This window comes from Chionomys nivalis, chromosome 2, assembly GCF_950005125.1.
Source record: "Chionomys nivalis chromosome 2, mChiNiv1.1, whole genome shotgun sequence".
Classification (NCBI taxonomy): domain Eukaryota; kingdom Metazoa; phylum Chordata; class Mammalia; order Rodentia; family Cricetidae; genus Chionomys; species Chionomys nivalis.
Window position 1 is genome coordinate 121132572 of NC_080087.1, and position 27538 is coordinate 121160109.

The 27538-nt window shown below is 52.3% G+C and overlaps 2 protein-coding genes across 6 annotated transcripts; one reads left to right on the forward strand and one right to left on the reverse strand.

Moving 5' to 3' along the window:
• The first annotated feature begins 1398 nt into the window (after positions 1-1398).
• Positions 1399-17258, forward strand: Ptprn (protein tyrosine phosphatase receptor type N). 3 transcript variants are annotated; one of them, XM_057762183.1, is made up of 23 exons: positions 1399-1609; positions 3308-3358; positions 3541-3654; positions 5264-5360; positions 6763-7021; positions 7105-7438; positions 8306-8437; positions 9072-9106; positions 9707-9984; positions 10181-10267; positions 10527-10606; positions 10743-10807; positions 11476-11694; positions 12145-12345; positions 12445-12592; positions 12725-12798; positions 13004-13081; positions 13180-13299; positions 13613-13779; positions 15707-15760; positions 16149-16213; positions 16401-16474; positions 16689-17258. In XM_057762183.1, the coding sequence occupies exons 1-23, from the start codon at positions 1495-1497 to the stop codon at positions 16758-16760; spliced, it is 2919 nt and encodes a 972-aa protein (XP_057618166.1). In that variant the 5' UTR covers positions 1399-1494; the 3' UTR covers positions 16761-17258. The 3 variants fall into 3 exon arrangements, with proteins under 3 accessions (XP_057618166.1, XP_057618165.1, XP_057618167.1); XM_057762182.1 differs by having other exon boundaries at positions 1400-1609; positions 8303-8437; XM_057762184.1 differs by lacking the exon at positions 1399-1609 and adding an exon at positions 1777-2031 and having other exon boundaries at positions 8303-8437.
• A 1447-nt stretch (positions 17259-18705) lies between these two features.
• Positions 18706-27325, reverse strand: Dnajb2 (DnaJ heat shock protein family (Hsp40) member B2). 3 transcript variants are annotated; one of them, XM_057762367.1, is made up of 10 exons: positions 26838-27325; positions 26193-26302; positions 24382-24435; positions 24095-24217; positions 23099-23191; positions 22785-22887; positions 22566-22636; positions 20757-20960; positions 19809-19836; positions 18706-19606 (listed from the first exon to the last, which is right to left on the reverse strand). In XM_057762367.1, the coding sequence occupies exons 1-10, from the start codon at positions 26900-26902 to the stop codon at positions 19531-19533; spliced, it is 927 nt and encodes a 308-aa protein (XP_057618350.1). In that variant the 5' UTR covers positions 26903-27325; the 3' UTR covers positions 18706-19530. The 3 variants fall into 3 exon arrangements, with proteins under 3 accessions (XP_057618350.1, XP_057618352.1, XP_057618349.1); XM_057762369.1 differs by lacking the exon at positions 19809-19836 and having other exon boundaries at positions 26838-27324; XM_057762366.1 differs by lacking the exons at positions 18706-19606; positions 19809-19836 and having other exon boundaries at positions 20472-20960.
• Between the last annotated feature and the right edge of the window lie 213 nt (positions 27326-27538).

Here is a 27538-nt window from a genome sequence, read left to right on the forward strand (position 1 = left end):
GTGTGTGTGTGTGTGTGTGTGCATGTGCGTGCATGCGTGTGTGTGTGCATGTGTGTGTTGAGGGAAGCACTCAGGTAGAGGTCAGAAGGCAATGTCTTAGAGACAGTCCCCTCCTTCTATCTTTAGATGGATTCAGAGGATCAAACCTAGGTCATCAGGTTTGGATAGTGAATGTCTTTGCTGACTGAGTCATCTCACCAGACCCATATTGTGTTAAAAACAAAACAAATAAATAAACAAAGCAGCTAGAAGGCAAAAGAGTAATGTAATCAAATTGCAACTTTAGAAAACTCCGTGGGAAAAAAAGAAAACTCCATGACCAATTGGATAAATAAGAGTGGTATCAAAGAGCCATGGAGGAAACTACTGGGCTCGGCTTGAGGAAATGGTCTAACTGAAGCGGTTAGGGTGGAGAGAAGTGGTCTGATGTGTAGCTTATGGTAGAAACCATGAGGTCGTTGATAAGCTTGAGACAGGAGAGGCTAAGGGACCCTCAACACCAATAACAAATGTCAGGGCTTGCAGGGGTGCAGCTGGGGGAAGCAAGGCAACTTCTGACATTCTGTAACACAGTAGGGTAACTATCGGTGACAACAATGCATTGGCTATTTCAAATTAGCTGATAGGAAAGATTCTGGGCATTCCTAACACAAAGAAATTATAAATGTCTGAGGTAATAGGTAAGCCAGATATATGGATCTGTTCATTGTACACTGCATACATGTATGTGCAGGTACTGAAATGTCACACTGTGATATGTGTATGTTGCTATATATTAACTAAAAGAAAACAAATACCAAAGAAAAAATTTAAAGACAGATTGTAAGCGGAAAAGAAGTTAATGCATAGGAGCGTTTGTGATTGTACAACAGGTCTTGGCCCAGAGATGAGTTAAAGCATAAATTCTCACCACCACCACTGGTGCCTTTGCCCTCCGCTTTACCAAACAAGGTAAGCAACTAGCTCAGGGCTATTCCCACCCACACGCCCAACGTCCCTGATCTTCGGGATGACGCCAGTAGCTGTGATGGAGATGCGTTACAAGTTCCTATTCTGGTTTCTTATGCTTCTTGTCTCAGGGTGTGTACTCGCTGGCCCACGTATCTTTCCTGTTCACCATAGAACTTGAGTCTTTTTCAACAACCCTGAGCCATGGAGACAGAGGCGGTGGACCTGAAAAATACAGGTCAGGAGTGGGTGGACCCAGTGGGAATTCTAGAAAGGAACCTACTATACGGTGGAGGAGACATAGGTTGAGTAGGTCCCGAGCTAAGAGGGGGCTCTTACGCCAGTGTGACGCAAATAGGCATAAGAGCCGGGGGTGGAGATGTCGTCACCGCAGGCCTGCAGTTGGCTAAGTCTCTTCAAGGGGGGCCTGTAGACCCCGCCTTGGAGGTGGGTGGGGAGCGGCAGGCTCCGCCTAGGCTCCTCGGCTGACTCCCGCCAGCGTCCCTGAGACTCTGGCTGGAGAGCGAGCTCACGCAGCCGGGAAGGATGCGGCGCCCGCGGCGGCCTGGGGGTCCCGGGGGCTCCGGGGGCCTCCGGCTGTTGGTCTGCCTGCTGCTGCTGAGCGGCCGCCCCGGGGGTTGCAGCGCCATCAGTGCCCACGGTCAGGAGAAAACTTGATGGGGGGAGATCAGGGGTCGGGAGCAGAACTCGGTAGTGGGGGTGGGGGGGGACGAGAGGGAGTGTCGCAAAGACAAGAAGCCCAGGTAGACTAAATGTAGCGGGGCGGCGGGGGGGGGGGCGTGCGGGCTGCGGGATGAGGAAGATGAGAGGCGAGGCAGGGATCCGAAGGAAGATGAAGATGAGGGCGGCTGCAAGGAAAGGGGCGTAGGCCGGGAGGTGGAGCTGGGATACGCAGGCGGGACCTGGGAGAAGTGGGCTCCAGGGAAAACAAGGTTCGGGAGGAGGAATGAGGGTGTACGCGAGTCGACGGATTTAGAGGGACTTCAGGACCGTGGGAGAGGCCAGAGACGTCGAGGTGGAGACTCGAACTGAAGAATCGGAAGCCGGGAAGGAGGAAGGAAGGTGGAAGAGGCGACCCCCCGGCGGCAGGAGCCTGGCCTCAGTCACACGGCTCCAGCTTCCCTGGAGAATTGGCTAAAGAGCAGGGCTCGTTTGCGAGTTGGTCACCTATAACAAGGGGACACATGGGGGAGGGAGCAGACGAGGACGAAAAGGGGAAGGTCCTTTCCTTGTCCCCCTCCCCACAGCCAGGTCTGATGCTGACTCACAACTAAGCGGACGGAGTCAGCGCTGACTCACGGGCCCGGGATGGGGGTGGGAAGGTGGCGAGTGGGGGAAGGGGTGCAGCCTCTCCATCTGGCGCCCTCTTTCCCCACCCTGGCTTAGAGGCCAGTGTACGGTACTTCCTGTGAGGCCGAGAGTTAACAAGATAGAGCGGAGGGATGAGATCCTGTGGGGACTCCTGGTCCGGTCACCCCTCCCTTGGTAACCGGCTCCCCTCCTTACGTACTCTTGGCTCCCAGATTCAGCACCACGGACAGCATCAGCGCCGCAAGCCTGGGATAGGCTGCCACAGAATCAGGCACCTGCACCCCTTCCATATCACGTTGGAGTTTCCGCCTCTTCCGAGTTCCAGGCCACTAGAGTTAGGATGTTTTGAGATATTTGGGAAACTACGGTTTCCTTTTGAATTTAGTCTCAAATTCTCCCACAATAATACGTGCTCTCCGCCCCCTTCCTGGCATTGCTCCAACTCCCAGTTAAGCAAATTGAGTCTTTTAAAGACTGAAACTAAGATCTTTAAAATTCAAAGCTAGACCCCATACTTCCTCAAGAGTTTTAGGCCGTGGGGCTGGAGAGATGGCTCTGTCAGTAGTACTGCTTGTCATACAAGTACGAAGACTGGAGCTCAGATCTTTAGTACCCATATAAAAAGCCATGCAATGTGATTTATGTTCAACCCCGGAGCTGAAAAAGTAGAGACAGATAAATTTCTGGGATGTGCAGGGCAAACTCCAGACTCAGTGAGAGACCCAGTTTTGAAAATATGAAGTGGGCAACAAGTGTGGAAGATACCCAACATTGACCTCTGGCCTCCATACACATGAACACATGCATGAACATACATGAACTTGTATGCATACGAGAGAGAGAGAGAGAGAGAGAGAGAGAGAGAGAGAGAGAGAGAGAGAGAGAGAGAGAATTCTAGTCCTCTTCCCTGCTGTCCTCCCAACCTAAAGCCTTCCTTAGAATGAAACAATGGGCCACATCTGCTTCCCAGGTTTCCCAGGCATCTAGCCCTTCTCTGTGTTCTGAGCATCTATCTGCTTTTCCACAGGCTGTCTGTTTGACCGCAGGCTCTGCTCACACCTGGAAGTCTGTATCCAGGGTGAGTAGGGCCCCGGCATAGGATTCGAAGGACAAAGATGGGGAGGGAGAGCCCAGATGTCAGGAGGGCAGAGGAGCAGCACCCAAAAGCCAGAGAAGGTGGAAAGAGCATTGTCCATCTGCAGCCTGGACTTTGGAAAGCCTTCTGCAAAACCCATGACAACAGCACCTTTGTGCTTCTAGATGGCTTGTTTGGACAGTGCCAGGCAGGAGTCGGGCAGGCACGGCCACTTTTACAAGTCACTTCCCCAGTTCTCCAGCGCTTACAAGGTGTGCTCCGGCAACTCATGTCTCAAGGTGAGGTCTGATTGCTCTAGGACACAGAGATTGGGACTTGGTTGGTGGGGAAGTAAGGGTCCACCTCATCCAAAAATTTCTCTTCATACATCTTAATAATTATATTCATTTATGAGGCCCCACCCTCTTAGACCTTGCTGGATAAGGGTACAGAACAAGGGTAACGATAGGACCCTAGAGATGGGCTGTTCACATATGAATTATCTAGAGTTACACACAGGAGATCTGCAGCTAAAGTTGCTGGAAATTATTTTTTAGGTTTGTTAGGATTTTCTTTGTTTGTTTGTTTGTTTGTTCTGAGACAAGCTCTCTCTGTGTAGCCCAAGCTAGTTCCAAAGTTATTGTGTAGCCTAGGCTGGCTTGGAACTCATGGTGATCCTTCTGCCTTAGCCTTACAAGTACAGGATTGTAGGCATGCACCATTGCATCTATATTAAGACATGTCTTAAGAAGTTTTATGCAACAAGAGTAGTGGTGGTGCACACTTTTAACTCCAGCACTTGGGGGGCAGAGGCAGGTGGGTCTCTGAGTTTGAGGCCAATCTGGTCTACAAAGTGAGTTCCAGTACAGCCAGGACAGTTACACAGAGAAACCCTGTCTTGGGGGAAATAAAAGAAGTTTGCTGCAATATATTGAAGTGACAGATGCAAGAGGACACAGGTGAAACATTATTGCTGTAAGTGGAAGAAATGACATCATATTTCTGTGCTAAGAGGAATAATTCAGTGGAAAGGAGAAGGATGGAGATAGGAGAGAAATTTAGGGAGAATGCTCTTGGGTATGAAAGAGAGACTGAAATCTAGGGGTCCCTTGGAGGGAACACAGCTAGTTCTGATGCATGGAACAGCTGCTTGCAGGTCCCAGGATATGAGTCATGAGTAATCCAGATTATAAATTCAGAGCAGGACCTGGGATCCCAGCACTTGGGAGGCTGAGACAGAAGGATCGCCATGAGTTCCAGGCCAGCCTGTACTACACAGTGAGACTCTGACTCTAAATAAATAAACCCATAGAAGGAAGAATGGAGGAGAGAGTGAGATGCTATGCCTCTAGATTGAGTGAGAAATCTTTTCTGAGAGCAGAGCTTCATGGGTAGAGTCAGTCAGAACCCGTGCCCCAGGATAAGGGGATGCTGGCAGGAGCACATGGTGAGGATCACGGTGGAGATGGTTCAAGGGTTCGAAATAGGGGTTTGAAGTCCACAAAATGTGTGTTATCTCCACTATACTCAGATTTAAAATGAAGAAATGCAGAGATGGAAGCGGTGACAGCATTGTTAAGAGCTCTTCATGTGACAGAACTATCACCCATGATATCTTACTTTAATTATCACAGCAGTCTTAGGAGATACAAAGCCCCAGGTGAGAGAGTTGAGGTCCAAAGAGTATTGAGATGAGACACTGGAAGCTTAACAACACCCAAGGCCCCCAGCTCTTCAGCAAACAAAGCTGGGTTTCAGCCCATGAAGTTTGACTCCAAAAGTTGTACCTGAGGGTAGAGATAGGGAGGCAGCTCAGCTCACCCAGTGCATTTCCAATGACACAGCCCTGCCAAGCCTCCACTCTGGTACTAGGCCCCCAGTCTCAAGCCCTGTCCTTTCTCCTGACAGGATTATCATGGCATGATGACCTCACCCAGCATGTGATCTCCCAGGAGATGGAACGCATCCCTAGGCTTCATCCCTCAGAACTCCATCCAAGGGACAGGTAGGTAGTCTTTCTCAACAGCTGTAGGCTGTTGGGGCTGGTGATCTGTAACTCTCCTTATAGGCAAGGGGGTGGAGGTGCCAAGGTCAGCAGACTGGGGCACAGGTAAAAGAGCATTGAGAATGGTCCCTCTAATGTGTTGTCATGGCTCAGAAGGGTCTGAGTTTATCCTAGAGATCCAGCAAAACAGGACAATAAATAAATACTTCAAAAAGAAATGTTGATATTTGATATTTAAAGTCGTTGTTAAAGACAAACAAGAGGGGCTGGAGAGGTGGATCAGAGGCTGAGAGGCTGCTCTTCCAGGAGACTGAGTTCAGTTCCCAGCAACCGCATGGTGCCCTACAACCATCTATAGTGAGATCTGGTGCCCTCTTCTGGCTTGCAGTTGTATATGCAAGCAGAACACTATATAAATAATAAATAAATCTAAAAAAGACAAAGTAGAATTTTCTTGGACTTAAGTTGTTCCATTACTGTGTGGAATTGTGTATGGCAGCAAGTGGCATTGTCTCTCCATGGTTAGAGCCTCTAAATCAGGGGTTCTCAACCTTCCTGACGCTGTGGCCCTTTAACACAATTCCTCATGTTACAGTATCCCCAACCATAAAATTATCTTCATTGCTACTTCATAACTGCAATTTTGCTACTCTTATGAATCATAATATAAATATCTGTGTCTTCCAATGGTCTTATGCAAGCCTTGTGAAAGGGTCATTCAACCCCCAACGGGTGACCCAGGGGTTGAGAACGTCTGCTTGAAAGGCAATTCTCAGACAAAAGAACTTGTGGAGCTCAGATGATGATACCTGGACCAATAAGGCAATAGCAGTGGGGTCTTAGTTGTTTGAATATATACTTGGAGAGCTGGGGTGGGGCGCATCATAAAGTCCATCTCTGTATGTATGCATGTATGTATGTGTGTATGCATGTATGCCCCAGATGCCTTCCCCAGCACCCAATCTCCCTTTCATCATCGCCTTGAGCTTCATTAGACTGTGCAAGTGTGTTTTGCCTACATGGTTGGGAATGTAGCTCAGTGGTAGAGTGTTTGTCTTGCATACACAAGGCCCTGGGTTTGATCCCTAGCTAAACACACACGCACATGCACATGCATGCACACACACACGTGTAAACCCCTGTTCTTTTTTTAACCAAAGATGAGGCATATTCACCAAGCCAGAGGGCCTACTCTCACCTCCATGCCCTCTAGCCCATCTCTCCTCTTCATTTAAGAGGTTAAAGCTCTTCCAAACGACAGACTCTGTCCAACCTCAGCCTTGTAAACTCGCCACACCCTTGTCTTATTCAAACATATAAATAAGTCTCTCCCTCTCTTTCCCCCTCTCCTTCCCCCTCCCTCCCCCTATCCCACTCCTTATCTCCCTCTTTTCCTCCCCAGGTCTGGTTTGATGCCCAGGAGACCAGGCACTGCTGGAGAGCTGCTTTCTCAGGGCAATCCCACTGGCTCCTCTCCTGCTGCCCAGGGGCTCCCTCGGCCTCCAGGGGGTGGGAATGGAGCTGGGGTGGGCTCCCCACTGTCCTCTCTGCAGGCTGAGCTGCTGCCCCCTCTCTTGGAACACTTGCTAATGCCCCCACAGCCTCCCCACCCTGCTCTGACTTACGAATCCACCTTGCTACAGCCTTACCTGTTCCACCAGGTGAGCTCTTGACTCTGGCCATGACGCAGCCACAGTACCCACTCCTGACTTCGATTCTTACCCACATCTCTGGTTTCTTACAGTTTGGCCCCCGAGATGGCTCCCGGAGCTCAGAGAGCTCTCCAGGGGTGGTTGGTGTTGGCCACCTGCCCAAGGCTGAAGCTCCTGCCCTCTTCAGCAGAAGTGCTCACTCTGGCCACTCCTTCGGAGACCTTCCAGGTCCCTCACCCGCTCAGCTTTTCCAGGACTCAGGGCTGCTCTACATGGCCCAAGAGTTGCCAGTGCCTGGCAGGGCCAGGGTACCAAGGCTGCCAGAGCAAGGGGGCAGCAGCCAGGCAGAGGACTCTTCAGAGGGCTATGAGGAGGAAGTACTAGGGGGTCATGGGGAGAAGCCCCCTTCCCAAGCAGTACAACCAGGTAAGTGGACCCCCGGCACCCACCTCTCTGTCTATGGCGGCTCCTTCCTGACAGTTCTGGAAGATGTCATTTATTCATTTGTTTTTTAAATATATTTTTATAAAGATTTATTTATTTATTATGTAGTCAGTGTTCTGCCTGCATGTATCACTGCAGGCCAGAAGAGGGCACCAAATCTCATTATAAATGGTTGTGAGTACATGTGGTTACTGGGAATTGAACTCAGGACCTTTGGAAGAGCAGGCAAAGCTCTTAACCACTGAGCCATCTCTCCAGCCCCTCATTTGTTTATTTAGTTGTACTTTTGTTTTGCTTTTGTTTGTTTGTTTTTCTTTTTTGAGACAAAGTTTCTCTGTGTTATGGTCCTAACTGTCCTGGAACTAGCTCTTGTAGATCAGACTAGCCTCAAACTCACAGAGATCTGCCTGCCTCTGCCTTCCAAGGTCTGGGAGGTGTGTACCACCATCGCCAGGCTATCTGATTTATTTTTAAGAGATCTTGCTATTATTCCAGGCTATTCTTGAACTCATTTTTAGCACAGGCTGGACTCAAACTTGCTGCATTCCTCTTGCCTCAGACTACTGAGTACTGAGACTACAGGCATGAATCACCACACTTGGCCTTCTGCCTTTGGTTCACACATTTAACTGTCTACCGACAAGCTGATGTCCACAGGCACTAACCCCAGTGAAGGGACAGTGGGGTTTGCACCTGGTATACCTCAAGCCGCTCAAAGTCTGAGAATGAGAGGGCATCAGCGGCCCAGCATTTAAAGAATTCTCAAATGTGCTTGTCCCCAACCACCTATTAGCATCCCGTCAAGGTATCCTACCATCTGCCCTAAGCTCTTTGTCTGGCTCCCAGCAGATATAGCTATGCAGAGATTGGCTGCTGTCCTGGCAGGCTACGGGGTAGAGCTGCGGCAGCTGACCCCGGAGCAGCTCTCCATCCTCCTGACCCTGCTGCAGTTACTGCCCAAGGGCACAGGAAGAAATCTTGGTGAGTGTCCAGGCAGGGAGGGAAGAAACTCCCTGCTCCATGAAAGCTTATTGTCCCACTACTCAAGACTGCACGGAGTACAGTTTGTGACCTGGAGGGTCACAAGGGGAGAGTTCTTGGTTTTGCTTTTTCTTGAGGTGGAGTCTTGCTGTAGGACAGGCTAACTTAAGAACTCATGATTTTAGCTGGGCCAGGTGATGCACGCCTTTGATCCCAGCACTCAGGAAGCAGAGGCAGGCAGATCTCTAAATTTGAGACCAGCCTGGTCTACAGAGAGAGAAAGTTCCAGGACAGCAAAGGCTACACAAAGAAACTCTGTCTGGAAAAACAAACAACAAAAAAGGACTCATGACCCTTCTGCCTCTGCTTCTCGAGTGTAGAGACTGCAGGCATGGTCTAGCATGCCTGGCTGAAAAGAGAGTTCTTTTACCAACACATCCCAGGAAGCAAGAGGGTAAGATGGGAAGCTGTAGCATTAGACCAAGAAAAACCAGAGGGTGAAAAGCTCAAGGTTACGGGGAGACGGAGAGTGGGAGCAGGGGAAGGCGTCTGGGACAGGGCAGGGGCTCACAGACAGATCATGTCCCGGAGCTCAGGTCCTTTCTCAAGACTCTTGCTTCTTCTGTCTCCCCAGGAGCGGCTGTAAATGTCGGGGCTGATGTCAAGAAAGTGAGTTCCCAGCACCTCCCTGCCTCACAAACCCTTCTTGGCTGAAATCTGAATGCCAGGGGTCACGGCTCAGAATCTATCCTCTGCTCCCTCATTCTGAGGCCCAGGGACTTCAAATCCTCACCCGTGGCATCATTTCAAGTTGATACAATCAAAAGCCAGAATCTTAACCCACTCCTCTTTTTACCACAATCCTTTCGGATTCTGATGATCCCTACAGCAGGGACTCTGGTGGGGGCTCCATCCTGTTGTAGCTGCATGGTTTTTCCTTCTGTTTTAGACATTGGCATCTAACATGTCACCACTGAGCAAAATCCTAAAAACCATTGCCTTTCTGTTCATCTTTCCAGATTATCAGCCTCTCCTTGTGAATTTACCACATTTCCCTCATTCGATCCTTTAATCATTCATTCATACATTTGATTCGCACTCCTTGGATGTGTTCTCTGTGCCCATTGTATGGGATTTGGGGGGTAGAAAGCTAAACAGTTTCTAAATTCCTCTGTCAAAGAGTTTAGAGCCCCCAAAGTGTGGCCCTCCCGTCCCCAGCCCCGAGTCCTTCCACTCCAGGAGTTATACCTGCATCCTGTTTTGTAACAGACAACAGAAGAACAAATGCAGAAAGGGAACAGAGCAGAACCTCGGCCCTCCACACCCTTGCTTCCTGGATACCCCACTGTCAGCCCCAACTCCAATGAAGTTCAGCAGGTACTAAGCCCTGGCATCCCTGAGCCTCCCCAAACAGCCGGTCCTCCTGGAGTCTCATCTGTCCTGCTGGAGAAGAAAAGTCCCTCGAGCCAGAGCCAGAGCACAGCGGTGGGGCATCCTTCAGCTCGACCATCAGCCCAGGAATACGGCTATATAGTTACTGACCAGAAGTAAGCTCTGCTGGGGGTGGGGGGGCGGTGCTTCCTGTCCCCGAGGGGTTGGGCTGGCCTATTTGGCAGGAAGCAGAGAGAAAGAATGCAGCTTTCATTTTTTTTTTTTTAAATGGTTCTGTGCCTCTGGAGGTGGCCTATTTCAATAAAGCCTCTGAGCATCCCCTTCCTCCCTCTGCCTGCCCCTCTCCTGCAGACCCTTGAGTTTGGTGGCTGGAGTCAAACTGCTGGAGATCCTGGCTGAGCGTGTGCACATGTCCTCGGGCAGCTTCATCAACATCAGGTGTGACCGCCATCCCCGTGGGGGCAGCACAGGGGTCTAGAAAGTAGCCTCGATGAGTTGGCGCTGAAGGGGTCAGGGAGACGCTGCCAACTTGTCGAAGTGCGACAGCCCCATGTGGCCCTGCTGCTGCTAGCCCGATCCTGAATCTGCCTGTCGTCAGACACGCTCGTGGGAATCCCTGATCCCCGGTGCTGGCCTCTTTATTTTAGAGGCCGGAATCTCAGGTGGGTCAGGTAGTAACAGACCTCCTTTTTGGCAGTGTGGTGGGACCAGCCGTCACCTTCCGAATCCGGCACAATGAGCAGAACCTGTCTTTGGCAGATGTGACTCAGCAAGCTGGTAAATACCATCCTATCTTTAGGCGCAGGCTGAGCCTGACCCCCAACTGCGATTCCCAGGCCTGTGATAATGCTTCCTTAAAATATTTCCATCCTGTATGGGGCTGGAAAGAGCCTGACGGGAATCCTTCCTGCAGGGCTGGTGAAGTCTGAACTGGAAGCGAAGACAGGGCTCCAGATTCTGCAGACAGGGGTGGGACAGGTAAGCACTAACTGTAGGCGCTGTCAAAGTCCTATAGGCCTGGCTCTGCACACAAGAGAGAAAGGACTGGAGAACTCTAAGGGTTGAAAGTTTTTTTTTTTTTCTATTTCATTTATTTTTTTTGTTGTTGTTGTTGAAAAGGGTTGAAAGTTCTTTTGGCTCTCCAACCTCCTTTCCCAAGCAGCCCCTCTGTGCAGTTCTCATTTTGACCAGCAGATGGCGAAGTGGCTCTTTCCTGGAAGACCGTCTTTTTTTTTTTCTTTTTCCTTTTCCTTTTGTGTGTGGGTGGCGGTTTCAAGACAGAGTTTCTCTGTGTAACTTTGGAGCCTGTCCTGGCACTCGCTCTGTAGACCAGGCTGTCCTCAAACTCACAAAGATCTGCCTGCCTCTGCCTCTTAAAGGCGTGTGCCACTCCTCTGACCATTCTTGATGGCTAGACCATCATTTTCATACCGACATCTCCTTTTCTCTTTTTATACGGAAATCCTTCTGGTGGGATCGCCCAAAGCTTCTGGCACTTGCGTTGGTCCGATGGGGATTGGGAAGGAGACTTCTGCTTCTTACCTGCATGCCCCTATCGTCACAGCTTTGTCCCTAGAGGTGGCCTAAGGAGTCAGGGCCCCGTCCCCCTTGCCACCATGCCCCTGACTCTGGTTTTGTTCCCACAGAGGGAGGAGGCAGCTGCAGTCCTTCCCCGACAAGCCCATGGCATATCTCCCATGCGCTCAGTGCTGCTTACTCTGGTGGCCCTGGCAGGTGTCGCTGGACTGCTAGTGGCTTTGGCAGTGGCCCTGTGTATGCGCCATCATTCAAGACAGCGGGATAAGGAGCGCCTGGCAGCGCTGGGGCCAGAGGGGGCCCATGGCGACACTACTTTTGAGTACCAGGTGTGCAGGTTCAAGGAGGGAAGGAAGTACAGGGGCTTGAGAGACTGGCTCTTGTATGGGGGCAGGGAGCAGAATTGGAAGGGGGTGTTGCGATGTACTTTTTAAATGAATAAGGGGTGGGAATAGCCAGTGCCTGAGATTCCTTTCAAGGCTACGATTCTGGGGTTCTACTTTGTGATATCTGAGGTTGTCATAAGCACCAACCGAGCACCAAAGAAGGGGCGAAGACAGACCTTGCTCACCCCATCGATCAGAGACAAGCCTAAGGCTCCAGACTTGACTCCAAAACCTTGTCTGTCTGTCTGCCTGCCTGGAGCACTGGGAACTGAGCTCTGGGCCTCATTCATGCTGTGCAAGCATTTCTACCCACCCTACCACTGAGCTGCAGCCCCATGGCCCTGTTGAAGGACTTCTAGGGAATCCCAGCCTCACCCAATGCTCCTTCTGCAGGACCTGTGTCGCCAGCACATGGCCACAAAGTCCCTGTTCAACCGGGCAGAGAGTCAGCCAGAGCCTTCTAGGGTGAGCAGTGTGTCCTCCCAGTTCAGTGATGCAGCCCAGGCCAGCCCCAGTTCCCACAGCAGCACCCCATCTTGGTGTGAGGAGCCTGCCCAGGCCAACATGGACATCTCCACGGGACACATGATTCTGGTCAGGAATGGACCCAGGCCCAAAGTGGGGAGGGGACAGGCTGGCAGGAGAGACAGGATGAGCAGTGTGGGCCAGAGCCAGGTGGTGGTACCCCTACAGGCATACATGGAGGATCATCTTCGGAACCGCGACCGGTTGGCCAAGGAGTGGCAGGCCCTGTGTGCCTACCAGGCAGAGCCAAACACCTGTGCCACCGCCCAGGGTGAGGGCAACATCAAGAAGAACCGCCATCCTGACTTCCTGCCTTGTAAGTGAGCAGCGGGCTAGCCTGCCCCCACCCCCAAGAGCAATTCGGGGCTGTGGGGAGGGGGCGGGGCTCCTGGTCCAGGCTGAGTGGCAGACGCCTGGTGCTAGGAGGCCGTTTGGGGGTTCTGCGCAGATGACCACGCCCGCATCAAACTGAAAGTGGAGAGCAGTCCTTCTCGGAGTGATTACATCAATGCCAGCCCCATTGTAAGTGGCTCTGACTTCCACCCTCACCTTGTTCCGTCTGCGGTGCCCCTCTTTACTGGAGCTCTGTGGTAATTGTAGAGCCTGGATCTTCGCATTAAAATAGAGACTTCTCAGCCTTCCCCAGACCCTGGGCCACTCCTGATCCACCTTCCCTCCAAGCTGGCCCTTCCTATTCTGGCTCATGATATATCCTCCATATTCTCAGATCGAGCATGACCCTCGGATGCCAGCCTACATAGCCACACAGGGACCGCTGTCCCATACCATCGCGGACTTCTGGCAGGTGCATCCTTGGAGGGGGATTTCCTAGGAACCAGAAGCCCTTGGGGCAACCAGAGCCAGGGAGGCTAGAGGGCGGCTTACCCGGGTCTCTGTCCTTAGATGGTGTGGGAGAGTGGCTGCACCGTCATTGTCATGCTGACCCCATTAGTGGAGGACGGTGTCAAACAGTGCGATCGATACTGGCCAGACGAAGGATCCTCCCTCTACCACGTCTATGAGGTCAGCAGGACCCCCACAGTAAGGGGACAATGAAAGTGGGGAAGATGGATGGCGCTCTAGTATTTTGTATACAAATGTGTGTATAGATGCATACACACATACACACATATCATACATGCATGAATATTTGTGTGTTCTGTCTAGCATCAAAAGACATTTGTAGGGACTTTGATAAAGCTCAGAGCCAAAGACTGAAATTAAGACCGCCTTCAACATCCTGAAGGATTTAGCATTTGGACTGTTTGGGAGGCAGAAGGGTGGGGCCGGGAGAGGAGCGCATACAGCGCGCTCAGACCGGTTGGGTACATGGCAGGTGAACCTGGTGTCAGAGCACATCTGGTGCGAGGACTTCCTGGTGCGGAGCTTCTACCTTAAGAACGTGCAGACCCAGGAGACGCGCACGCTCACTCAGTTCCACTTCCTCAGTTGGCCGGCAGAGGGCACTCCGGCCTCTACCCGACCGCTGCTGGACTTCCGCAGGTGAGCAGGCTGCCAGCGCCACCCGGATCTTCCTGGGGTCCCTGGTCTGACCTGCAGCCTCGCCCTAACCTATGTCCCTTTCACTAGCCTTTATCCCCAAAACAGTACTGGCCATGCCGCCCCAGCCTGGTGCGCTTCTCACACCCACTTTCTCCCAGAGCCTCTCCACCAACTGACTCCTTTGCGGGCTTCCCTGGAGACTGGGGTCCCCATTTCTGGTTCCCTTCTCCCGCCGACTCCTGCTTTGATTCCTCCCTCCTGTCTCTTGCCTTGTCCTTCTGGCCCTCAGCTCTGTGCTCACTTGCCCTTTCTCTCTCATCTGTCTTTCTTCCTCATCTTTCTTCCCGTCTTTTTGCCTGGTTTTTATTTCTCTCTTCCTTTCTTTCTTTCCTATCACTATCCCCTCCGTTCTCTGCTGATATTCTTCAGTTGAAAAGCCACAAAGCTGGTCATTAGCAGGTGTGGCAACTACCTAGACAGAAGAAACAGGCAGACAGGTCTGAAAAGGGACTATATGCCAAAGGCTGCTTGGAGAACTGGGGCAGGAATTTAGAAAAAGATCCCAGCTGTGCAGGGGGTCAGGTGAGATGGCACACACCTGTAACTCCAGCTGTGCAGGAGGCTAGGTGAGATGGCACACACCTGTAACCCCAGCTGTGCAGGAGGTCAGGTGAGATGGCCTACACCTGTAATCCCAGTTGTGCAGGAGGCCAGGTGAGATAGCACACACCTGTAATCCCAGCTGTGCAGGAGGCTGAGGCAGGAGATCTGCAAGTTCAAGGCCAGTCCCGGCATCTTAGGGAGACCTTGTCTCATAAATAAAAGAAAGAAAAAGGGTTAGGGATGTAACTCAGTGGTTGAGAACTTTCTTAGCACACAAAAAATCCTTATCACTGAATAATTTTTATTGTTATTTATTATTAATAATAATGCAAGTTTTGTTTAGGTTCAGGGATAGAGTATGAGTGAGGCCTTGGTTTGACCCCCATATCTACAAAAAAATAAGCTAGCAAAGTCCCCAACAGAGTCACTGTAGGGTCACTGCATAAATCTTTTTAAGGCCATACAGGTAAGCTAAACAGTACCTGAGGTTTACACAAGAACCATATAAATTCAGCTGGCATGTGACAGGTAGAACAAAGTAATTGTGGAGTGAGCAGAGCTGACTTGAAAGTTCCCAGAACCACTTGTTGACATTCCTCCACCTCACTAACTACCACTCGTGGAGTGAGCCTTGGTACACGAGTTCTTTTTTTTTTTAAAGATTTATTTATTTATTATGTATACAACATTCTGCCTCCATGTATGCCCGCATGCCAGAGGAGGGCGCCAGATCTCAGTACAGATGGTTGTGAGCCACCATGTGGTTGCTGGGAATTGAACTCAGGACCTCTGGAAGAGCAGCCAGCGCTCTTAACCTCTGAGCCATCTCTCCAGCCTGGTACACGAGTTCTTTATGTAGGTTATCTATCTCATGGCATTTTGTAAGAATCCTAAAAAAGCCAGGCAGTGGTGGCTTGTGTCGTTAATCCCAGCACTTGGGAGGCAGAGGTAGGTGGATCTCTGAGTTTGAAGCTAGCCTGGTCTATAAAGTGAGTTCCAGGACAGCCAGGGCTACACAGGGAAACCATGTGTTGAAAAACTGGACCAAAAAAAAAAAAAAAAACAAAAAAAAAAACGGTTCCCATTGTTATCTCTCATCTCCCATTTTGTAGCTGAGAACTGAAAGGTTAAATAGCTATTACAGGTTCGCAGTTTGAGCACATGGCTTCTGAGTGACAAAGCAAGCTCAGCACCATCCACAGCAGCTCTCACCCTCTCACAAGGCCGCCGCAGAGGGAGAAAGGCAGCCTGTGAGCGCACGCTGGTGTGTGATTAGCGCATCCTCCTCCTGGCTGGCTTTTCTGATCTTCACTTCTCATTGCAGGAAGGTGAACAAGTGCTACAGAGGGCGGTCCTGCCCCATCATCGTGCACTGCAGGTGGGTGGGCCCTGCCAGGTGCGTGCATACACACACACACACATACACACACACACACACACACACACACACACACATGCACACACGAATGTCAGCCCACAGCACTGGAAATGTTTACTCTTTGGCCCTTTCCGTGGAGAGCTGGCTGAACAAAAGCCTAACCCCCAGACTGGAAAGGGCCATTCCCATCCTGCCCTGCTGCCTCCACTAAAAACTGAGCCATGGTTGTACTTTCCAGTTGTCCACATATCTGCCACTCACCATGGCTTACTAATGCTCTTCCCGGGCCAACTCTCATAATCAACCAATGTCCTCACTCCAACCCCCATGTCTGCTCCCTTCCTGCCCTGTCAGAGCTAAGCCTGTCTGTCACCAACTCCTATTTCAGTGACGGTGCAGGGAGGACAGGCACCTACATCCTTATTGACATGGTACTGAATCGCATGGCCAAAGGTAAGGTCTGTTCCCACAGCACCCGCAGCCCCTGGTCCCTCATGGCTCCCCAGGACCCCGTGGGTCTGAGACCCCACTAGGGAGCATGTGGTCACATCTCTCAGATTTGCCAAAGATGCCCGGCTTTATGGGGTTTGTTCTCCCCTGGACACGCCTTTAAGCCCCGCCTACTCCACCCTGTCCCCAGGAGTGAAGGAGATCGACATTGCTGCCACCCTGGAGCATGTCCGTGACCAGCGGCCTGGCCTTGTCCGCTCTAAGGTGACAGTACCTCCCTGTCTTTCCCTAGTCGTTTCCCTTCCCAAGCATTCTCTTCATGGCCACCATGAAGAAACCAGCAATAGCCTGCCCCTCCTGCATCCCCCAAGAAGCCTCCTCCCTTCCAAATTCCCAGCACCCTCCACCCCTGCCATGTCCCCTCGGGCAGACTCAGAGGCTAGGTTTCTCCTGACCTTCTGCCACTGGCCTTGCACAGGACCAGTTTGAGTTTGCGCTGACAGCCGTGGCAGAGGAGGTGAATGCCATCCTCAAGGCCCTGCCCCAGTGAGCCCCCTGGGCACCTCAGTGGGCATCCTGGTCTCTGCCCCTCCTGCCTGTGTGAGCATTTGTGTACCTACTCTTCAGTCTGCCCACCTGCCATCTTGGTCCATCTTGGGCACGGTAGCCCTTCCCAGCCCAGTGTGGAAGGAAGTGGGGTGCGGAGGGGCAGATCTACCCAGATTCTTTCATGCTAGAACCAAGGCAGTCCATGGGAGACAGACAGCAGGCAGGGGAGGAGTGGACACCAGCAAGGGTGCCCGAGCCCCATCCTACCTGAGTCTCTGTCTCCCCGTCCCCATGTCTGGATGTCCCCCACTCCCATCAGCCTGCAGTGTATAGACAGAGCAGGATGAGAAGGCCCCAGCTCCCCAGCCCTGCTACCACTGGCTTGCCACCTTGACCCTGCTCAGTCTTCTCCCTCTAGCACAAGAGAACATTTCTAGAAAAATCTACTTTTGTATCAACGTGAATAAAGTTAGTGTGTTGTCTTTGCGGCTGCAACGTGGACCCCTTTGCCGTTCTGTCTGCTGAGCTTCCAGGCTCCAGCTGTAGCGTCAGCCTGGGCTGTCTCCCTGGAGACACTGGCTGCAGAGGTGCCATAACTGTCCTTGGTTTGAGAAGTGCCTGATAACATGGCTTCTAGGTGGCTAGTGGGTTGCAATGACCACTGACACCTCCTATAGAAAGAATACAGTGTGGTCCTAGCCCAAGCCATGAAACTTGACGTGGTGGAGTCAGGATTCAAACCTTGGTCAGCTGGGCCTTCATCTAGTCTTTCCTCCCTGTTCTTAGAATGCTACCTCATGCCTTCAGCCTCAGGAATGACATTTTTGTCAAGCAGGGCTGTGGGGACCTTCTACCTACTGCCTGCCACATCTCAGATGATAGCTATCACAGCCAACTCTGCCAGTGCGGTGGTGGGGCAAGTCCCCCTGGGGGAGATGGACACTTTTTCTCTTTCACCTTATCCTCCTCTCTGCCCATTACCTTTAGGGGTGAACCTTGTGCCCCCTCTCCACCCCAGGAGCCCTCACCTGTATGTCATAAGAAACCTCAGACAGTGATTCCAGACACAAAAAAGAGCTGAGCTGGGCCTGGGGCCTGGGGCCACTCGCTCATGCTGGAGTTCACATAAAAACACGGTGGATTCTGAATGCTGGAGCTAAGAAACAACCTCACCCCGGCGTCTGTGCTCTGCTGGGGCTCAGCTCCGGTGTCCTACATGGCAAAGGCTCCAAGTGGGCAAAGCATCATTCTGCATGTCCCAGCAGAGGCTCAGGATGGGGGCTTGGGCGGGGAGGCTGCTGTTTTAGCTTTGAGAAGTCGGCGAGGCCCTTTGGCCCATTGAAGATGAAGCTGCCGGTAATTTGCAGGGCCATATCCTCTTGTAGAAAAGCATAGAGGTGCTGGTTCTGTGGCTGGTTCCTTCATCCCTGGGCCTGGGCACTGAGTAGGATGGCATTCCACATGCTCCTGGTTCACACCCCTGGAGGGGCTGAGTCTAGAGCCCTCAGGTGCTGTTTAAAATCACCAGGGGTTGTCACTGGTGGTCACACCTTTAACCCTAGCACTCGGGAAGCAAAGACAGGTGGATCCCCATGATTTTGAGCTACACGGAGAAACTGTCTTGAAAACACACACACACACACACACACACACCAATCAGGTATCACCATCTATCTGTTCTTTGTGAGTCCCCATGCTTTCAATTCAAGTCTTAACTCAGCCTGGGCCTTGCTGTACTGCAGAGAACTGGGAACTGGGTCCCCTTACCAGAGGGAACTTCAGGGTCAAGCTAGTTGTGGGACCCTGGAAGTGACGACACACACCACACTCGGGGAGGACCACCCGATCAAGGCTTGTCCCTCCAGCTGTTTGGCACAGGGGAAGGGCATGAGTTCTGAAGGTCTCATCGTCCCAGGGGGGCCCTCTTAGGCAGTCTTGAGAAGGAGGCACGCAGGGCACTAAGCTCTTAAAATTCAGCTTTATTAACTTCCTTTTTTCCCTGAGTCTGAGCTCAGTTCATCTGGCTTTGACAGGCCTCAGAGGCTCAGCGTTACAGGGGCTGGCCACAGCCTGTTCCACCAATCCCCTCACTGACCGTGGACTCCCCGGGCAGGAGGACAGGTGGCTCATGGGGGATGAATGATGATAAGAAAGAATGGGCAGCAAGGTCAGAGGTCAAAGAAAGCCATTCAAGCAGTATGTCCAACACTTCCTCTGCATGCCAGTCTTTGCCATACACACTCCAGCCAAGACAGCCTCCTCTCCCACGCTCTGCCAGCCACAGCCATCAGCCTTCCAGGACCACACCACACCTACTCAGGCCACCGTCCCACTAGCTTAGTCCTGGAACCCCAGGTTGCCCAATGGAAACAACCTTCCAGAGGCTACAGGACTTGGATGTGCTCACTCTAACCTGGGTCTAGCAAGAAGTATCAGAACTATGGTTCTGGTCTTTTCTCCTTCATCCACAATTCTCACCACCCCTTCCAGGGACAAGATGGAAGATGAGATCTCCCCATTCAGATTGGCAGGCTGGCCAGGGCTAGAACTACATATCCCAAGAAGCACCACTTCCCGTGGGATAAGAGCTAAGGAGGCCAGGGTGCATTGCACTCTGGGACTTGTAATCCGCAAAAGATAGCACTAAGCACCCAGGGGAGAGTGTTCAGAGGCTAGGAAGACTATGGGTGCCTCCCACTCTGTCCCCACCCACCCCCAGGCCCCAGCCCTACACTCAGCATAAGTGGGGCAGGGGGATGTAGTGTTCCCTCCTAGCACACTGGGGAGGGCGCTGTCCTGGTGGAACTGCAGCAGCTCTGTATCCAGGGTATCCAGCTCAGAACACATCTGGGGAGAGAGCAGGGGTGGGTGACAGGAGAGAGGGGTCAGCTGCAAGCAGATGGGGGGGGTGGAGCCGAGCATGCACACCTAGGCCAAGCCCTGTGTTCTAATGCGTGATGGACAGGTAGCAGGGATATAGTCCCCCACCTAGGCCTCCCACTGGGTTACCCTGGCCCTATCCCACCTCTCCAGGGACAGCCAGCCTCACCTCTGCCTAGTCCTGTGGCCAGGGCAGGCTGAGGCCGCAAGGAGAAGGGAAGAGGAGTTGACTCTGGTTGAGACTCTGGAGGGCTGAGAGGCTTCCACCCCACCTAGCTAGCCTCCCCAGAAGATCTCACGGCCTCACTGGCCCCAGCATCTTCCTTGGGCACACTGAGGCTTCAGAGAGGAGGAGGAGGAGGAGGAGGAGGAGGGAGTCCTAGCCAAGCAGCAGTGAAAGCAAGCGATGCAGCCACAGGGAGTTGCGGAGTGCAGAGCGGGAGGAGAGCAGCACCAGAGGGGAAACAGAGACGATGACAGGTGAGAACTCAGTTCTGCACAGAGACCAGGAGGCCTGCAGCTGGGGATGGACAGCAGAGGCTCCGCTTGCTCGGCCTGCACTGCTCCCCAGGGGAGCTGCCAACCTGAGCTCAGGGCATTCCAGGCCAAGGCCTCCTTCCTCGATAGCATCAGCAACACAGATGGCGGCAGAAGACTGGGGCACAAAAGACCCAACCCCAAACCACTAATGCCCTCAGCAGGGCCGGATCCAGCCAGTGCCTCTGGGCTCCACAGGCCCTTTCATGGCTCCGGTACCCCCAATCCTGGGCTTTACCCAGGGATTTATCAGCCCCAAACAGAGCATAACAAATCCCTGGTCCACACTGTAGGGTGATGGGCCTGGGAGGGAAATTTGTGGAAGGACAGAGTTTGGGATCCTGTAGCTCAGGCCACACTCAATTTTGGACTCCCCACAGTGAGCTGGACTCTGGGTTAGACCCTGAATCAGGTGAGGCTCAGCCTGGTTCTCAGAGAATGAGGCATCGAGAGGCCTTCTCCTCTGAAGGGCTGGGTTTGGTTGCCTCGCCCCTCGTCCCCTTATGTGTGCCTCCCATATCAGGGTCTTGGTGCTGGGCCCTGGACTGGCCCTGCCATCCTGGCTGTGCCCCCCGCCCACCTGCTGGCTTCTGCCCAGCTGCTTCCATCTCTGATAGGCTGTAGGCCATGGCAAGCTGCAGGTCCTCATCCTCAGAAAGGTCGCTGTCAGTGGGACGGGAAACAGCGGTCGGCCGGACCTGTGTGCCCCCCAGCCTGGAGGCGCCTGAAGGTTGCTGCTCACGGCGGCTCAGCTCCAAGCCTAGTGCCAGATCATCTGGGACACCTGCGAGAGTCACAGCCACCATCAGGTCCCAGACCCAAGCTGGTGGTCATGCTGGACCCCTTCACAGAGCCCCTCTCTGGAACTAACACACATACGTTAGGTTACAAGGTTATTCAGCATCCCGGGTTGTGGCTCTGTCACCTCAGGCAGAGTATGCAGCCTCGATTGACTACACATGCAAACTGTCCCAGGGACTAACCCATGTCAATTGCTTGTCACCGTGCTCAGCGCTGGCAGGGAAGTAGCTAGCCACAGCTACAGTCCTTGGGGAAAGAGCTCCACTTTCGGAATCCCGAGTTTGGTCCTGGGCTGGTGCTGTAACCCAGCACGTACAAGGCTCTGCCTTCTACTCCAGTGCCTGTACACACCACACACCTACATTCGCACCCCCCCCCACACACACACCCTATGCCTGATCTTGATTCTTGGCTTAATTTATCCTTTCTGTATGGTAGGCAGTAGTCTTGAGCTAGAGGTTACTTACAAGTGAGGGTCATTTAAACAAGCTTCGGCTCAGGCCCCTCAAATAAAAACCGGACAAATACGACCTATGCTGTTTTACTTTTTGTGTTAAGAATGCAGGACTGGGGAGATGGCTCAGCTGGCTCAGTGCTTGTTGTGCAAGTGTGAGGACCTGAGTTCAAATCCCCAACATCCGAGGAAAAAGCTGGGTGTGGCAGTGCACATGTGTAATTCCAGGGCAGGAAGAGCAGAGGCAGGAGGATTCCCTGGGGCTCACTGGCCAGCCAATCAAGTGGAATCAGTGAGCTCCAAGTTCAGGGAGAGACTCTGTCTCAAAAAATGAGGGAGGGGGAAAAAGAGGACATGACATGGCAGGTGGGACCTAGAAGGAGTAGGAGGATGAGGCGGGGTATGAGTATGGTCAAAATACTTTGTATGCTTGTATGTCGTTCTCAAAAAATAAATAAAAAATTGGGGCTGGAGAGAGAGGACCAAAGTTCAGTTCCCAGCACCCACATCAGGAGGGTCACAACTGCCTGTAACTCTATCTCCAAGAGGACCTGGAGATGCCTTGGACCTGTGAGCACCTGCACAGACACAAATACATATATGCACACAACTACACCTAATTAGTATATGTGTGTGTGTGTGTGTGTGTGGTGTGTGTATGTGTATAATATATATAAATTTTAAAAACAAAATAGAGGAAGATAGCAGACCTTGACCTTTGGCCTCCACAGATGCACTCATAGGCATATGCACAGAGTGTCTCTCTCTCTCTCTCTCTCTCTCTCTCTCTCTCTCTCTCTCTCTCACACACACACACACACACACACACAAACACACATAGATTAGAGGGAAAGAGATAGGAAGACAGAAAGAAAAGAAAGGGAAAGAGAGGGAAACCCCCACAGTGGCACTCTATATGAGCAGAGCCTCTAACTCAGTGGCATAGAGTTTGCCCAGCATGCCTGGGTTCAAGGCCCAGTGTCACTCACAGAGTCAAGAGCCTTGCAAACAGAAGGCATCCCTCTAATCACGATGGTAATTAGCTAGCCATCTGAGACTCTTTTCCCCCTGGCCCCTCTCCAAGGGAGGTAGGAGCCACATGGGTCTAAGGCTTCCTGCCAGAACCCCACTCACCATTGATGGAAACTGACTTCAGCTGTCCATCCTCTTCTACTTCTACCCGTTCCTGCCCGTTCTCCATGATTCTGTGGAAGGCGACACAGTCAGCGAGCGGAGACTGGTCCAGGCTCTGACAGTTACAGCCATCAGGGCAGATTCCGTGTTCACACAGCACTTGCTTTTACTCCTCACCCCCAGAATCTCCACCTGTTCGGCCCCAGAAGGAGCGCTCACCTACGCGTGGTGATGCGGCGTCCTTGGACAAAGGTAGTGGATGTTGAAACAGAACGAAAAGCACCAGCCCCAGGGCTGAAGGAGAAAGATGAGGAGGAGAAATCTGGAGTTGGGACAAAGAGGCAAAGGTGAGGCCATGAGAGGGAGGTTCCTGACTACTTATTGCCATCACCAAAAGCCAGGGGCTTTGGGGGCTTCACTCAGACCTGCCCCCGCTAGCAAAAGCCAGGGGCTGCCCCCACTAGCAAAAGCAAAGCCAATTTCGGGGACTCCAGGACTCACGATTTGCAAAAACGGAAAGCAACAGTGCTTACCAGAGTGGCCAGGAGAGGAGGAAGAGAAGGCAAAGAAAGGACCAGTGGGTCGGGAACCCCGGTTCTGAAGCTCTGGGAAGGGGCCCAAGTCATCTGCAAGAGGGAAATTAGCCGCTGTTGAGGAGATTCCCCCCAAAACCATGTGGCTAATGTTTTAAAACCTAGAAATCAAGACGATAAGCAACCACGTGCACTTCTGATTTTTTTTTTTCCGGTTCTGGTGGGTGCAAATTTACAAATTTTTAAAACTGTTTTGGAAAGGGGTCTCAGTAGCTCAGGCTAGCCTCAAACTTAATAGATAGATAAGGATGGCCTTGACTGCTTCACCCCGGGCTTCCACCTTCCAGGTTGGGGGATTAGATGTGTGCTCCACTACGTCCGGCTCTCGAGTGCTGTTTTTTACAGACATGTGTAACCAGGCTTGTCAAAAGAGTCTCATAATCACCAAATCTGGTGATTAAGATTTGTGTGTGTGTTTCGTTTTGTGGTGTTGAACACTGAGATCAGCACCTTGCCCGTGCTAGACAGGCATCTGCCACTGAGCTCCTTCCTGGTCACCCAGGTGGGATTCTAAGCTGATATGCAAGTGTCTCGTGGGAATTAAAACCCCTCACCTCTCAGGATTTACGAGGTTTAGGGGACGCAGGCTTCTTGAAATATATTAGTCATTAAAAACTGGTGTCTGTTGTTATGTGTAACGCTGCTACAGCTGTCACGTGACGCTTGGAGTCTTGTTCCCCTGGCGGCTCCCGTGGAGGTTTAACAATGTGTTCTTGTTGTCATTTAATAAGGCCAGTCTGTGAAGTGTCACTGGTGTGTCACGTGAGTCCTGGCATGTGTGAGGCTCTGTCCCAGCTTTCGCTGGACTCACGCCCACACAACCTCATCATCTGCTGTGAAATTCCAGTTCCATCCAAGCCTCTAGCCTGAGAGATCCCGAGAGGACGGACAGCAGGCCAGAGGAGGAGGAGTTGAACTATCCCGCCGCCGACATACCAAAGAGCTCCGAGAAGGGGTCTCCGCTCCCGAAGAACTCCCGGAAGACTTCCTCCGGGCTACGGAAAGTGAATGTGAAGCCAGGTCCCATCCCACCAGTTTCTGGTTGAGAGGGAACAGTTCCTGGAAGAGATGAGGAAGGGGCTTAGAGGGTAATTTGGCTCTGAGCCGGGGTCCCCCCGCCAAAGGCATGGCTGGGAACCTTAGAAAGAACATGCTCTGCAAGAATTTGCCTGCCCCTCCCTCCTTAGCCCACTTTCGTCCTGGCACCCCACCACTTCACCTACCTGCCCCCGTCAGCCCTTCCCGGCCATAGCGGTCATAGATCTCCCGTTTGTGCTCTGGAAGAAGAGACCTGGTCATTCCTCCCGTTAGGGTAGTTAGCTCCCCTCCCGGGCTAGGATAAGCTGCCTGACTATACAACACACGCTAATAGCACCTACTTTTTAAAAAATTTCATTTTACATTCCAATTCACAATTCTGTCCCCCCCCACCCATCCTCCCATCCCCCACCTCCCCCCAGCCCACCCAACCATCCACTCCTCCCAACAGGTATGGGCTCCCATGGGGAGTCAACAAAGTCTGGCACATTAAGTTGGGGCAGAACCAAGCCCCTCCCACTGCAGAGCACGGCATCCCAACATAGGGAATGGGCTCCAATAAGCAAGCTCATGCACCAGGGAGAGACCCGGGTCCTACTGCCAGGGACAGTACCTCCTCTAGGCCAGCGAGAGAACTAAATGAGATAAATCACCAAAACTTCCTAACATAGTGCCCAACACATAACTCAGTAAGTGTAAGCCAGGGGCTGAGGTAGAGCTCAGTGGTGGAGACCTGTCTAGCAGGAACAATACCCTGGGTTTGCTGAGGGGCTCCACACAAGTAAGTAAATGGATGTCCACTAATTACTACCATATTGTACCAACAGGCTTAGCCTGATCCAGCCACTTCCACAGAGGGAACCCGGGCCGCCCTCCCCAGTACAGTTGCTCTCGGTTGGAAGGCTCTTTCCAGTGTATAACCTGTCTTTGCATTTACCTGGTTATTGCCAGTCTTCTTGGATCAGAATGTGATAGACCCACATGAGGTCAGGGCCTGCTTTCCCCCCACTGCCTCCCTAGTACCCCAAAATACCTGACACACTAAGTTTAGTGGATATTTTCTGGGATCCTTCGGAGATTTGGTTTTGTTGTTTAGAGACAGGTCTTACTCAGTATCCAGTATCTTCAAACTCTTGGCTATCATCCTCCCTCAGCCTCCTAAGTGCTGAGATTACAGGCGTGAGCCTCCACCCACTGCTAAGAAATACAGTTTGTTTAAAAAGACACTGTTCATGTAGCCCAGGCTGGTCTTGAATTTGAGAGATGGCCGAAGAAGGCCTTGAACTTTGATCATCCCATTGCCAGGATTACAGGCAGGCACCACCATGCCTGGCTTATGTGGGGCCAGGGATCGAATCCAGGCCCTTGTGCATGTTACCAAAGCACTCTGCCAACAAAGTTACATCCTCAGCCTGCTGTTTGCTGTTGTTTTGAGGTTTATCCCTTATTGAGACAGGATTTCTATATATTTAATTTATATATATATAATTCATTATTTATTAATAAATAAATAATATATATAAGCCATTGAACTCAAGATCCTAAGTACTGGAATTATAGCCATGTCTAGTCAGAGTATTTTCTGAAAGAAAAACAGAGCTAGGATTGTGTTTAAACAGTAGAACACTTGCCTAGCATGTACAATGTTCCAAGTACAACCTACAGCACAGAAGAGAAAAAAATCCACCTGTCAGACCTGGACTCATATTCTAGATCAAGACATGAACAAATTATTTCACCTCTCTCAGCCTCAGTTTACCTGCCTATAAAGTGGGGGAGATAAGCCTGCTTAGCAGGAAACCCTGTGCCCTTCCCTGGTCAAGACCCAGACTGCTTTCCAGACCCTGGGAGACAGACAGAACTTGCCATGTCGGAGGAGGCACTTAAATGCTATCTTAGAGAAAAGCAGGGAAGAGAAGGGTGATGGAGGCTTGACTTTAGGAAGGAGTGAGATGCACATGATCGGAAAGGGGGTGGGGCGGACCCTAAGCCTTACTGTCAGATAGTACTTCATAGGCCTCGGCCACCTCCTTAAATTTTTTCTCAGCAAACTCCTTATTATCTGGGTTCTTGTCCGGGTGCCACTGCAGAGCCTTCTTCCGGTACCTGCAGGAGAAGTGAGTGGAGCTGGAGAGTCAGGGAACTGACGTGGGTTCTTCCCACTAGGCAACTGAACCACACTCTCTTAGTCCACCCACCCTTTCACTGCTCTGATCCAAGACCGCCCCGGGACTGCAGCCACGTTTACAGGGGGTTCTCTCCCAGCTCTGTGCCAGGGATGTGAGCCGAGAGTAAGGGTGCCAGAAGAATGTCCCCACCCAAAGCCCTCCCTTGGAGCTCATTGGATAGAGCTATCTAGAGCCACAGAGTGTGGGGACACAGAGCCCCGGCATTTTAGCACTGCAACCTGAGCATGCCCACATGGAGGAGCTGGAGGAGAGGGGTATCTGGTGGGTGTGTACAGCGGACTCTGAGACAGACAGCACTTCTTCCCTCCCTGGCCGTGGTCCTCGTAATTTCCCAAGGGTCCCCTCCCTCCCTCCAGGCAGCCCTCGAAAGGGCCCCTGGCGCTGAGGGTGAGTGGCGGGGGTAGTGGGGAAGAAGAGACAGAGGCTGTCTGCAGCACAGTAGAGGCACTTACGCCTTCTTGATGTCATCAGCAGACGCACTCGGCGGTACGTCTAGAATCTCGTAGTAGGATGCCATGGCAACTCAGCCGTCAGGCGGCCCTCCTCCGGGCTGCGGGAGAGAAGGGATCAGGCCGAGTGAAGCACCGCAGTTCCCTGCGCTTGCAACCCCCGGTGCGGGGCGGGGGAGATGCAGAAGGCGCTGCGAGGTGGAAGCCGCGCCTGCAGCCGATGATTAGGCTCCTTTACAGCCTTATCGGGTCCCGTAGGCCCGTGCCCGGGGTTATTTCGCCGCAGGCCTGGAGAGCCCTACCCGAACCCCCAGACTCCAGCAGCCCGATCTGAGGTCCCCAACCTGACCCAGCTGGGACCGCACCTCCTCTGCCGAGAGTCCCGCCCCTGCCCCCCGCGGGGAACCGCCTGGCACCCGCAGCCCGGCTCGCGGCTGCTGCGTGCGACGCGCCAGGCTGGGTTGTGTGCGCAAGCGTGCGTCAGCACCGCGGAAACTACTAGAGACCTAGAGAGGGCCGGCTCGGCCGGTCACACTGGAGGGGGAGGGATTGGGAGCGCTGCAGAGACTGCTGGGAAAGGGGGAGGAGCCGTCTATTTTAGTTTTGCACCCAGGCAACGTCATTCCCAGGTGGGACTTGAAAGGCTGAAGTTTGCTACATCCTTCCAGCCACGTCGCACTCCCTCAAACACAGGCAGAGAGGCT